The 13,572-nt window shown below is 39.0% G+C and overlaps 2 protein-coding genes across 2 annotated transcripts; one reads left to right on the top strand and one right to left on the bottom strand.

Annotated features, from left to right (window-relative positions):
- Positions 1-2,075: 2,075 nt before the first annotated feature.
- LOC6041621 (lysozyme 2) lies at positions 2,076-2,767 on the top strand. Its single transcript, XM_001850802.2, has 2 exons — positions 2,076-2,280; positions 2,334-2,767. The coding sequence occupies exons 1-2, from the start codon at positions 2,134-2,136 to the stop codon at positions 2,643-2,645; spliced, it is 459 nt and encodes a 152-aa protein (XP_001850854.2). The 5' UTR covers positions 2,076-2,133; the 3' UTR covers positions 2,646-2,767.
- On the bottom strand, positions 2,690-12,106 carry LOC6041620. The gene is made up of 10 exons (XM_001850801.2): positions 11,362-12,106; positions 6,607-6,843; positions 6,325-6,549; positions 6,107-6,261; positions 4,511-4,733; positions 4,113-4,445; positions 3,858-4,049; positions 3,433-3,800; positions 3,296-3,365; positions 2,690-3,220 (listed from the first exon to the last, which is right to left on the bottom strand). The coding sequence occupies exons 1-10, from the start codon at positions 11,629-11,631 to the stop codon at positions 2,939-2,941; spliced, it is 2,355 nt and encodes a 784-aa protein (XP_001850853.2). The 5' UTR covers positions 11,632-12,106; the 3' UTR covers positions 2,690-2,938.
- Between the last annotated feature and the right edge of the window lie 1,466 nt (positions 12,107-13,572).

Raw genomic sequence — 13,572 nt, 5'->3', positions numbered from 1 at the left:
TAAAACGATGAATTGAAACTTTTTCTTTCTTTAACCCAGAGGCATCATCTTAAAAAATAAACTTTGCTTTCAGGATCATCGTGATTTACATAAAAAATCCTACCATGAGTACAAGAAACATAAAACAATCTATTTGTGAAGGATCTAAATTTCTCGGATTTTATGCTTTTTTTGATATTGTGAAAATTAACTACCCCTTCTCGAAGTAAACAAAAACAGTGTCAGAAAAAATGTGTATGTTTGCAGCTAGTGCGTCCATCTCGGGAATTCCCGGGATTTTTCCAAAACCGGGAATGCCCACTTTAACGACCCCCAGGTCTTTTGTGGTCTCTGTTGCAAGTTTCTGCTCATTTCTAGGCGTCCTCTTTTTACGCAAATGGCCAGGAGGAGGATAAGGCGGGAATCGAACCCGCGCCCCATAGCAACTTAGGGATCGGCAGCCGAAGCCGCTAACCACTGCGCCACGAGGCCCTACCTTGTGGAAATAGATGAACTGTTAAATATTTAGCAATCGATAAGTATTTTAAAGCATTAAAAACTGTATTCGGCATATATCAGCATTAATTCGGCTTATTAGAAAAAATGTTAAAATTTGAGTTTACCAGATCAGCAAAATGCAGCAAAATATTTTCTATTCATTTTTTTAAAGACTGGGTATTATATTTACATATATTTAAAAGTAGAAATTTTAAAAAAATATCGTATTAAATTATTTTTCATCAAAATCCGGCATCTGATTCAAATCAGGACAAATGTATCTAATTAAGACAGCTATTTAATTTTTTTTGCATCATGTTTTGATTGACTTCGGTTTAAACAGGAACAGAAGAAAACAAATAGTACACCGATTTCCAAATTTATTGCTCAAAAATCTCCTGTACCTATTCAGATGGTAGTCTCGATTTTCCCCAGTTGGTGGTAGTAACCCGGGCAGACGGTAATAACAAAATTCATGCCATTTCAATAACAAATACTGTTAAGATAACAGAAAGTGTTATGGAATCTTCTTGGAAAATCCATTTTTGCATAAGGGCTTAATAACAGTTTATGTTATCATAACAAAAGTTGTTATTGGTCTGATATTGGTTGAAAGCCAAAACAACTTTGGAATAACATTTTTTGTTATGGAAGAATACCCCCAACTGTTATTGAGATGATCGGATTAGTAGCTAACATAACAAAAAATAATAACAAAGATATGTTCGAAGAATAACTAAAAAATATATTAGTCTGTTATTTCGATAACAATCCAATAACAAAAAAATCATAACGATGAATAACAAATCTTGTTATAAATAACATAAAATGTTATTGGCCTAGTATTTTCAAATATCAAAAAATGTTATTCCCAGGTTTTTTCCGTCTGCTCGGGAACATAAAGTTATTTTTTCAATTATGTTTATATCAAACATGATATTCAAAACATATCTCAAATTTAACATTCGCTGGAATTATTTTATTTGTTGACGCTTCTTGTTTCTAAAAAAAGCATTCTCAATGAAATTTTGCATACCTTTTTAGTCATGGCATATAAAAAATAAATGAAAGTAAAAAAAAAATATAAAAGACTTATTGATTCAACTTTGAATTCAAAATTGTGGCTCGTTCAAAAACCCTCGTCCTTATTTAGATTGAAGTGTAGATTATCACCAATCAATAGTATTGAGCTAATTCTATGATGTTAAGCTTACAAAACATAATTAATATAACAAAACTAAGATTTTGTAACTGTTTCATAAGTTTCCCGGGAATTCCCGGGATTCCAAAAATATTTTTCCCGTTTCCCGGGAAATTCAAAACCCGGAAAGATTGGACGCCCTATTTGCAGCTTTTTGTATGTAAAATTCCACCGAAAAGAGGACAACAGCTAATTACTTGAAAGTTAAGAACATGGTTTGTGGACATTTTATGAATGGATTAAACCTACTCAAGAAAAAAAATGTTACAAAATAGCTACCGAAGATGTGTAAGCTTTTGCATGCGATTCTTCTTTTTTTTGCTGTGTTCCCCATTGATTACAAACAAGCATCAGATTGAACTGGGTGCAGCTCTATCTGATTGTGCATCGTCAGTTACTTCGTAGTCGTCGTTCTGTGTGATTCTTATAAGAAAAGCGAGTATCATAGAACTGAAATGAAGTTGCTAATCCTGTTCGCACTACTCGCTGCCACACCGTGGCCAACCGAGGCCATCTTTCTGTCCAACCTGAACGACACGTGCTTCCGGTGCATCTGCGAGGCATCCACCGGTTGCAGCAACCGGATGCAGTGCGGCCAAGGGGTTCGTCTCTACAAAGGTGTTGTTGCGTGAAAATTGATCAAATCCTTTTGCAGTATTGTGGCCCGTTTTCGATCTCGCGCGCCTACTGGATCGACTCCGGGAAGGTGGTCCAGTCGCAGGACGATCCGAACCGGTTCGGGGCGTACGAGGAGTGCGCCAACCAGTACGACTGCTCGACCAACATCATTACGCAATACATGGAAAAGTACGGCAAGGACTGCAACAACGACGGCCGGGTTGACTGTGTGGACTACGCGATGCTGCACATCAACGGGGGACCGACGTGCCACCTGGCGCTGAACGCAGACTTTGCGCGCCGGTTTGCGACCTGTTTGCGGAGCAACCAGCGGCGGGGACGGGATTAGGGTGTTGATGCGGTGGACACTTTGAAGAATTGTAAAAAACTTTGTTTGGTAACATAGATAACAGCTTTATTTTGTGCAAACACGATTTTCTTACAGTAAATGTACAAATTTTGCTATCGGGATGATTTTTTTTGCTGTTCTAACAGGAAATTACAACTCATCAAACGGAATTGACGAAAAAACATAACATAAAAGATATACACATAAAATACTTCACAAAGCACACACAAACACTGCCTTCGGGGCGGGAAATATTTTCACTTTTATTCGAGAGAGTCCCCAACGCCGATTGATCACTTCTTCATGGGATCGTACGCGGGAGTGACGGTAAATTTGTTGGACTTTTTCAAGCTGTACTTGAAATGCTTGCTACCACCTCCGGCATCCGATCCGCTCGGGGCGGACGTTCCGGCCTGTTCTAGGCCACTGGCGGAGCTGGTCACGTTCTCGAGGATCTTGGACAGCGGTGCCGACGTGCTGCGGAGTGAATCGGAGAAGCGGTGGTGACGCCGGAACGCGATGTCCATCGGGTTCGATCCGAGCCGCTTGCGGTGCGTTGGCGAGGACGGTTGCGACTGAAAGAAGAAGAGGGTTTGGGTTAGTTATTGGGTTCTGGTTGAGTTGGTTGGATTGTTGGAAGATGGCATTACGTCGTCAGTCATCGATGTGTATTTGGGTGGTGACCATGGTTTGCCTGAGCGAAGATAGGAAGGAGGAAGTCTGGAAAGATACCACATAAAAAGGGTTAGTTACAAAGTGCTCTGGTGGCACGGAACTTACGCAGTACTTCATGATTGAGTGAGGCGCGTGGTGTTGCGAGTAGTGGAACTGGTTCTCGCTGGGGTTCACCGCCAGGCTTAGGTACAGCGCTTCCAGCTCCTGGACGGTGGGTCGGTGGTCACGCTGGTGATAGTTGTGCCGCGGTGACCACGTGTGCTGGTTCCGTTGGATGGTGTTGAGCCACCGGTCCGACCCGTACTGGCGCCCGTCCGCGTCCTGGCCCTGGTGCATCGCGGTCAGCTCATGGATCAGTTGCTTGCTCATGGACATTCCGTCCATGGTGTGCAGCGTTTTGTTGTAGTCGCGGGCGATCTTGATGTCGTGCCGCCAGAATTGCTTCTGGTCCTTGTTGACGATCGGTGCTACCTCCTTGATCTACAAAGGAAATGAAAAATTCAAACATTGTTCATGGGGCTTCTTCTGCCGACTTACCTTAAGGAAGATGACCCCCATCAAGTAGATGCAGACGACGTTGAGCAGCGTGAGGCACATGCTCATGCAGCCAAGCGTAAACAACTCCACGGTTTGGTTGTCCGAGTAGATGTGCGTCTTAACGACGGCACTATACCGCGTGTCCTGCGAGCCAAACAGCAAACAAAGCAGCGACAATGCCCAAAGAACTCCCTAAAATCAACCCTACATTAGTTGCTTCTCCAACAACAAATTGATAAAACAATCCGATCTTACAGCATTAACGGCCGGCGGCAGCAGCGACGCCGAAATGGCCACCCCAACCAGCGAGCCAATGTTCTCGCCCAGAATCGCAATGGCCACCGCCGCACCCGACGGCAACGCAATGGCTATGCCCACCAACAGCGAGTGCACCTCGCAGCGGCTCAACATTTCGTTGGTAATTCCCTCACCCACGCCGTACCGCTCGTCCAAGCTGCACACGATCAGCCCAAAGATGAACCCAACCGAAGTGGTCAACGAGATGCCGATCATTTCGTTCTTCAACCCCATCAACTGCAGGCTGCTTTCCTTGATCACCGTGCCGAAGATGCCGGCGATAATCGGTCCCTGTGAGGTGTGGTGAGAAAAAGAATTCGATCACTTCTAGCCTACTTGCAGGCGCATCCACCTACCATCAGAGGGGAGATGAGCATGCTGGCGATCAGGAACAGGGTGCTGTCCTCGATCAGACCGAACGCGGCAAGAATACTGGCGACGCACAGCATCGACACGAAATCGAACGTGATGGCGGCGTCGTGCTTGACCTCCTCGACAATTTGCGCCACGTTGAGCCGGGCGCGGACCGACGAGAGGAAGGTGTTCCAGGCGCCGCCGTCCTTGGTGCCACCGTTGAGGCTGGAATTGGGGGATGATTTTAGTTTTTGGTGAAATTCGCTGTTTTAGATTTGTTCAAATATTGCTTATTGGAAGAATTGTATAGGTGTACTAAGCCGAAATCACGAACATGAACTCGTCGGGGCTGATTTTGAACCAAGTTAATTAAGGTGGTAGATGGGGCAATCGCAAACCTCTTTTTACACCTTAGTTTCCATCAATCTCGGGATTCGAACTGACGACCTTTGGATTGTTAGTCCAACTGCCTACCAGCGACTCCACCGAGACAGGACCGATATTAGAAAATGGTGGGTTGTTTGGGTAAGACTTAGAAAACATCAATTTTCCTGTTTTTTAACCTTTGCATGGCAATATCTCAGCAACTATGGGTCGTATCAATAAAGCAAAATATAGCGAATTTTCTCAGCTTTTCAAAAATATTTTTTTCAAAGGTGGGCAAACATGGACACTAATTTAAAAAAATGAAAAACTGCGACTATTTTCAAAAAAGTTACCTAAAAAGGGTTTTAACTTGAAAACGGTGCACTTCAAAATTCACTAATGTACTTTTTGATTGCAAATTCGATTTTACATCGAAAAATGACGTTAAAAAGTTTTTGCGACCAATATTCGATTTTTTGAAAAAAAAAAATTATTGATTCAAAAAATCATAACTCGGTCTAAGATTTTTTGCCCATTCTGGTCTGGAAATTTCTGAAAAGTTGGCATTTTATGTTCTCTAAAATATATTAAAAAAATCAAAAATAGTGTTTTTTTGCAAATCAAGTTTTCGTGACAAAAAGTTAAATTAAAAATCACCAATTTTTTTTACCGCGTATCATTTTTTTTCAGTGTAGTCCATATCCATACCTACAACTTTGCCGAAGACACCAAATCGATCAAAAAATTCCTTCAAAAGATACAGATTTTTGAATTTTCACACATCATTTTTGTATGGACAGCTGCCAAATTTGTATGGAAAATTATATGGACAAACTAATGATGCAAAATGGCTTCTTTGGGCATACCGAAGGCACCAAAAAAGTTTCAGCCGGATTAAAAAATACAAAAAAAAATCGAATGACCGAAATCTCAGAATTGCTCTAAAGCGCTATCTCGTCATCCCGCCAAAATAAAAATTCTGAACCACCCTAAAATGTTGACCACCCTCATGTCCACCATACCAAAAGATGCCGCTATTGACCCTGATCATTTGTCCCGAAGACATCAAAGCTCAAATTCTAAAGTGTGGCCGCTATCAATTTTGTCACGCTAGATTTCGGTTTCGGACCACTGTGCACTGTGCAATGCTACAATTTTTTTTGTCTGAAAAAGCTCAAGTTTTAGCCACAATAGAACACAATATCCAGGAAAGAAATGCTCTTTCTACTTACTCCGAGCTCTTTTCCTCCTCCTCACTTTGCCGCTCGGTAAACAGTGTGCAGGACGTGATCGAGATGGTCGAGTTGAACCGCTCTCCGATACCCCACGAGCTGAGCAGATAAATCACATCGTCACACTTGTTGCCCGATTCCAGCGAGAACATGATCTAGAAAGCAAATTATCCCATCATTGATAAGCTTGATCAACTCGGAAAGGTTCAACATCCTACCTGGTGCCCCTTGCCCTTGTTGGTGTCCATCCAGGCCGCCGTGGTGATCCGTTTCTCCCGGATGATCACCTTCATGACATCTTCGAGGGAAGATTCCGCATCGAGGTTCATACTTTCCACAACCGCGTCGCGGGGATCTTTTTCCTTCTCCTTGCGGGCCGATCCCAGGATGTCCTTGAAGCCTTCCCAGGACTTTCGTAACGCGGACGTCCGATCGAAGGGAACCTGGATAGGGTGGGATAGTTAGAACCGGTGATCTTCTTGAGTTTGTAATGTTTTTACCGTGAGCGTAGTATTTTTTTGGCCATCGCCGCTGGATTCTTTATCCTCAAGAGTTGGTGTTTTGAATCCCTCCTTTTCCGTATTGTCGGTGGGGCAGTCGATGAACGGAATCGGAGGAACGGCACCCGCGTCCGGAGGTTTTTTCTCCTGCTGTTGTGAAGGTTGAAGTTTCTGTTTGTTCTGGTTGGTATCGGTCAGATCTAACAAACTGTGCCGCAGCTCTTCCTTCTCCTTCACCTGCCAAAGAGACCAGAGAAAGCAAACGAAACGTGTTTTGATAGATTATTGACATATGCTTAGTAGTTTAAGTTAGTTCAGCGGAAATGCAAAGTGCAATATTTCTTTGCAGTTAAGTGCACTTGCCGATGTGTAGTTAAATATTTGTTTGAGGTTTGGCGCATCTCTCGAGTGCACGTTTTTAGGATTAGTAGTCCGCACACCCAAACAAATACTAAAAAAACGGAGGCGCGGGTTTGGCGTAGTCAACTGTTGCGACGACGATGTTTCAGTCTAAATATAACGAGAGTGTCAGTTTTCTGGAGCAAACTGGCGAGTTTAGTATGTATGTTTGGTTTGTTCTGTTTGGGTTTGGCTTTATTTTAACAAATGTTTTCACTCTCATCAGTGGGGATGTCACACATAAAAGTTGATTCAAAAAATTTGGTGGCTTGAGAAAGTGTTTTTTTATTTATCATACATATTTATATATATTTGTTAAACTTGTTAAAACTTGTATTATCTACATTTTGTCCAACATTCCCTACGTCCTTCGTTGTAATCAAATAGCCATCACCAATTCAACCAATAACAACTTTTTAAAATCTATAATATGAATTTTAATGTTGGAGACAGTGGTTATTACGAAAAATTTAATTAAAAACAGTTTAAAAATGTTTATATACTTTTTGCACTCATGATTGTACAGAAACGTGGACATTTAGGCAAAAACTGCATAAATCAACTCTTGCATCATCTATAAAAGATTTTTTCCTTGCTCGTATAAAAAGTTTAACCAAAATGATAAGAAAACTCACTTCAAACTAAATTAAAAAATGGGACGAAAAAAATGTTGAAAAATGAAACATTTGTGAAATTTATTGATCAAAATAATTTGAAAATTTTGGTTACTTAAATTTCAACTGGGCGTATTATTTTATATATGGTTTTACATTAAAAATTAATGTAAAAAAACTGTAATTTTTAATTTTTTTTTCTAAAAATCCTGATTTTTTGTCCATACTCTTTTAGGGCTCAAAATTGCGGTTTTTTGTCCCCTGAAAGATGCAAAAAACTAGCAGTTATTGCAAAATAGATTTTTTTCCGGAAAAAGTTCGCTGCACCTATTTTTTCTGAATAGTCCTCATCAATAACAGCAACTTTACCCAAGACAACAAATTGATCAGAAAATTCCGTCAAAAGATTTTTGAATATCTACGTACCATTTTTGTATGGGCAGCCAAAATTGTATGGAACCTTGTATGTATGAACCAACGACCCAAAATGGCTTCTTTGGCCATAGGGAAGGCCCTCACAAAGTTTGAGCAAAAAAAAAATAAAAAATAAAAATAATTTATTTCCTGTTTTGGTGGAGCATTGCTCTGTACAATTACTGAACTTACAATGAAAATTGGGTTACATTTATGTACATTGGCATCGGTGTTTAGAGAAAAAAGCTCACAAATTTTGACAGTTTGCTTTGCGCATGGCAAAATTTAAAGCCTAAATCGTCTTTTACTTAGTTTAATCAAGTAATAACTTTATGAAACTTTCCGGAGTGATTGAGAAATAGATTTTTGGTGGATTTAATGGATTGTATGAAATGTTTTGATTTTCTACATGTATGTAACCCCTCAAAAAAACATTTTGCACACGCGAACCGCGCTTTTTTTGAATTGTTGATATTTTCGAAATAGAATTTGTTCATTGAGAATCACTCTTATCACAATGCAAATAACTTGATTTAGCATATCTAAATCACCTTCCACTGTTTACACAGACTGATGCATGGTGAGGAAGTGAAATTGATTTTTCTTTTTCTGAGCCGCTGGTGCTGACCCGAACCATGACATCACCGGCCTACATGCCAGTATGCCAGAAAGTATTTAAAGCAACAGAAAACGGACAATTTGTCATCCACCCTAAAACGACATTTGGGAGCTGCTACACGCCCAACTTCTTTCTCGTTGTTTGGCTAGTTTCGATATTCCCGATGGACAGGAAAAACGGTAATGTTTTCAAAAGGTTGATAATCTCATACTTTACGGCGATAAGGTCAGTTTAATGTTGGTAGACTGCCTTTTTGGCCCTTTAGTTTGTTTTCTCTATGTCAAAGCCGGTTCCAAAACGGAACATGTGTCATAAATTGGCTTTGATGGTAGAAATGCTTTAGACTTTTTACCGCTATGAAAGCCTACGGTTTCGGTAGAAAACATATTTATTATGATCGAATTTAATAATTTTACATTTGACCAAATACAGTTATTATTAAATGAATCAATTTCCCCCAACACACCCTATTCTCGCTAAAAGTAATATGAGCACATGTTTTTAGCTATGTTTCCAGCTCTAATTCCGGTTCGACAGGGTATCCCTGTGATGATTGCATAGTATAGGTCATTCACATTCCTGCAGCGGTATAAGTTATGACTAATGAGCATAAGCGATAATTATAGTTTAGCACCAGGAAGGTGTGTTTACTAATTGTACCACTAATTGATTTTTTGTGTGTGTAGAAATGACAAAGTTCTTTTAGTTCAGTTCGTGTTGTTTTAACGATGGAAATTTTCTCATTCTGATGCTAATCAATTTGGTTCGATCAGTGGAGGTGCTAAATCGAAATGGAAATTTCTGACTTGACAAAAATCTAAAAATAAATGTGTGCTGTGCTTGTGTAAATTTATACGTACAGTACAAGTGTAGATTATTTGTATTGATTGTATGATTTTAAAATATAACATTTTGTTTGATTTACAGAAAAAAAAAAAACAAAAAAAACTGAACTTGCATAAACAAAACTTTGTCATTTGTTCTTAACAATCGATTCCATCGAAAAGTGTTTTTTGTTCTTCAAATTATACAATTGTATCTCAGTATTAAAACGTTTGACAAACTTCCAACTTGCAACAGCAACCGAGACATTGAGTTTGATAATGGTAGTAGTGTTAGTAGCTCTGCCTGTGACCGACAATCGGATCCTCATCGTGCTCTTGATCTTGATATACACGCAAATAGCCACGATCGGGTCGTTATCAAAAACAAATGCTGTTGGCTAAACTTGTGTTGTCTCTTTCCATTTCACGATTGCTTGCACTTTCGTCTGTGTTACCTTGCTCAGTGATTTATTGTGTTTACAATTGTCGATCACCAGTGTGTATGCAATTAGACCGGACATCAGTGTGATGATGCTTTAATTAGGTGTGAGAAACAGTAGAGTCGAGTTTTTTTTAAACTGATTTGAATTTTTCAAAATTGAAAAAAAGCTTTTTGCAATTCCGTCGTGAAACTACTCACTTTTCCCGTTATTCTTGAATGACGAAATAGCCTACTTTTCTGTACCAAAAATAACAGAATCGAATAGCAACACTTTTCAAAATAAATGCTGAAAAGTTCTACTTTTCAGCACTCAAATGGGTGCTGAAAAGTTAAACTTTTCAGCACTTGTTTCGAAAAGTAACACTTTTCAACATTTTTTTTTATTTAAACGATTCATTGACAAAATACATGAAAATCTTACTTAAAATTTAACTCAGTGTGTGTTTTTTTGGAATAGAAAAAAATGTTGTATGGAACTCGTTGCAAAACTTGATTTTTTCAGCACTCTTCGTATTTATCCAACTCGGTGAACCTCGTTGGATTGGAATGTACGACTCGTGCTGAAAAAATCCTCTTTTTGCAACTTGTTGCATAAACTACTATTATCAAATGGATAATGAATTTGCAACTTTTAATATTTTCTTATTGTGTACAAAAGGAGAGTTATTTCTTAAATACATTTTTAGAATGTAACAAAATATTGAAATGAGTTACTTTTATTGTTATTTAATATTGAAAGTATTGAATTTTGACACAAAAAAGATGGAAATATAAACACTTCTTTTAAAAGAATTATAACACATTTTTCTGACACGAAAGCGGTTCACATTACTGCCCACCATTGAAAAACGGCTAATATCCACTTTTGGCAAAAACGAGATATTAGCACCAGGTGGTAGAGGATGTTCCAACGCATCTTCTGGAACTTAAATTTCACTGAAATAATGTTTAGACTTGGCTGCCGATGCGAAAAACCAAACGGCTAATATGCCACTCTAATGGAAAATTGCCTTGACGGAGATTTTGTGACAAACACTAAAACGCGTTTTTCTCGGAATACTTGATTTGGCATAATAGCCGAATTTTCAATTATGGGCAGATTACTCGATTTAAAAAAAACGATGTCAGAAAAACGTGTAAATAAACATCTTTTTTGTGTAATTTTACATATTCTGCATACATTGAGGTATAATGAAATGAAAGAGGTCATTTTCAATCAACATTTTTTTAACTTTCCACTATAATTTTTTTTGCTGTGTGGTTTAAACCTTGGTGGCTTGTGGTTTCGTCTTTAAATTAGTTCCACATTTATGACTTTTCTGTCTATTAGCAAAATTAGCCAAGATAACCAAGCATTGTTACACGAACAGAACTCGTAAATTACTTCTAACAACTCATAATCCCGAAACTGTTATCTAGCCTCCACCACCACGATCCAGTTACCTTGAGCTGATGTTTGCGTGGCTGTGGCGTCAGGAACGGCTGGGTCTCCTCGGTGGTTCCGAGCCCAAGACTTGCCCCCGTCCCTGCCGCCCCACCGCTTTTAACAACGGGCGTCGCAGCTGGTTTCTCCCCAACTCCACCTTCGCCGGCCGGCTTTTCGTCCTCGAGCTTGACGTCGGCCGTTGCGGCCAGCTGTTCCTTGGCCTTTTGGCGCAGGATTTTCTCGTACCTCCCCGAAGGGATGTGCACCATGAACAGGACGCCGGCCATTGCTTACTCACGCGATATTGCTTTGCTTTGTGAGTATTGTGTGAACCACTTTCTACTTTTTTTTTCTCTCAAGAGGTGCACACGTGCACCACTCGGTTGTGGGAAAGTATTGATTTTAAACCCGGCGTTTACTTGATTTACTGCTTGATAACACGCTAAATCACAATTTGTGTACCAAAATAGGGCACACGAGAACCGGAAGTTGATGTTCTGCTTACTTCCCAAAACTTCGCATTCTCCATATGGTATCCATGTGTGGGACTAACACACGCACAGATACGCACTATACCAACAACTTCTTCTTGGTGCACTCCTTCTTCTTTTGTAAACAAAACACAAAAAAGGTCAAATTTCTTCCAAGAACCGATTAGAACTGCCGCTGGTGAGAGAGGATCAAGTGCCCTGAAACGACGCCGCCGCCAACTACGACTTTGACCCGACGACGACACGATCACGACTGGCGGGCGAGCCGCGACCGTCGCAGTTGCAACGGCTTTTCCTTTGCCTTTTCGTGGTTTCTATAACAAGTCTAAAGTTGTGGTCGATTTGAACCAGAGGTTCTGAAACTATAGGTTTACTGTAGAAAAAGCTAAATTTAAAAGCCAATTTGACCGTTGCAAATATTTTTCAATATTTATTTAGCCACCCATCCGCTTCAAAATTGGCCCGGGAATCAGGGGACAAAAACACTTTTCATTCAAATTTTGAAACCATGACTTGTAATTTAAATTTTTATGTTTTTGAACTGTTTTACCTCCTTTTTAATATAAACTTTAAAAATATGTGCAACGGCCCTTTAAAAACAAATTAGATTTTTATGTTTTATTTTTATCATTTTTATTTAAAAATGAATGGAATTTTATCATTTGTTTTTTGGCTCATTATTTTACTAGTTGCTGTCTTTTAAAATTGTTTTCACCTTTTTTTGTTTCCAATTCGTTAAATTCTATTGTTTTCATGTTTGCTTCCCTTCAGTTTATATGATTTATGTTCCATGCACGGTCTTATACATAAAACAATATATGAAAAAGTATCTAATTTTACGCGAAATTACGTCCTTTAAAATGGTAGTCTTGACCCCAAAATAAAAAAAATCGATAAGTTCATAAAAGATAATAAAATTTTTCAAATGTTTAATTTTCAACATTGAAAATAGGACCATTAGTTGCTGAGATATTGGCATTAGAAAATGTGTTCTGTGCTGTTTCGGTGAGACTTTCAAAACTTCATTTTTTTGTTTGTATTTCTTTTAACCGCTGTATCTCAGCAACCTGTCCAACCTTCAATGTTTCTTAGCCAAAATTTTAGGAAATTCTCTTAACTTTAGATCAAAAAATATTTGCAGAAATGGTCACTACTTGTTTAAAAATAGCAACATATAAACACGACTCAACACTAGGAAAGATTTCAGGAGAAAACAATACTCAGTAAAATAACATAGTTTTTTAATTCAAGCTAAAAATAAAACAGTTTTTGCTTTAATGACAGTTGATAGGCACACTTTAAATGGTTAGGCGCTTACTTACATCAAACCCTACGTAATGTACCACCCCCGGCCGAGTTAAAATGCGTAACCGGAAAAGAATGTGTGAATGCCTCGCACGAACACTCAAAGCGTGTTCTAGCGTGTTGCTCGTACTGACTCAGAGCAAGGGTGAGATGTAGGTGTAAGGGCAGTGCGTGTTCGTCGGGAACCTAGTGCATAAGATCGGTCAAGGCCCGTTCTTACACTGAAAATTGCGAATTGCGAAATGGTCACTACTTGTTTATGTTTGGAAAACTACTTGTTTATGTTTGTTCCGTTATGATTCGTCCAATCAACAAGAAAAACAATAAAGATTTTTTTTTCAAATTAGCGAAATATTTTTGGAAACTCGTAAAATAACTCGAAACAAAAAAAAATAAAAAATTAAAAAAACAGTTTTTTTTATTAAAAAATAA

This window comes from Culex quinquefasciatus, chromosome 2, assembly GCF_015732765.1.
Source record: "Culex quinquefasciatus strain JHB chromosome 2, VPISU_Cqui_1.0_pri_paternal, whole genome shotgun sequence".
Classification (NCBI taxonomy): Eukaryota; Metazoa; Arthropoda; class Insecta; order Diptera; family Culicidae; genus Culex; species Culex quinquefasciatus.
The sequence above is the reverse complement of the archived record's forward strand: the minus strand, read 5'-3'. Positions and strand labels throughout refer to the sequence as shown.

Excerpts from the sequence above, each read along its gene's own strand:
- LOC6041621 (XM_001850802.2), top strand. The coding sequence starts at position 2,134 with ATGAAGTTGCTAATCCTGTTCGCACTACTCGCTGCCACACCGTGGCCA. Across the intron at positions 2,281-2,333 it reads GGATGCAGTGCGGCCAAGGG|TATTGTGGCCCGTTTTCGAT; the intron begins GTTCGTCTCTAC and ends ATCCTTTTGCAG.
- LOC6041620 (XM_001850801.2), bottom strand. The coding sequence starts at position 11,631 with ATGGCCGGCGTCCTGTTCATGGTGCACATCCCTTCGGGGAGGTACGAG. Across the intron at positions 4,734-6,106 it reads GAGGAGGAAAAGAGCTCGGA|CCTCAACGGTGGCACCAAGG; the intron begins GTAAGTAGAAAG and ends CCCCAATTCCAG. Across the intron at positions 3,801-3,857 it reads TGGGGGTCATCTTCCTTAAG|ATCAAGGAGGTAGCACCGAT; the intron begins GTAAGTCGGCAG and ends TTTCCTTTGTAG.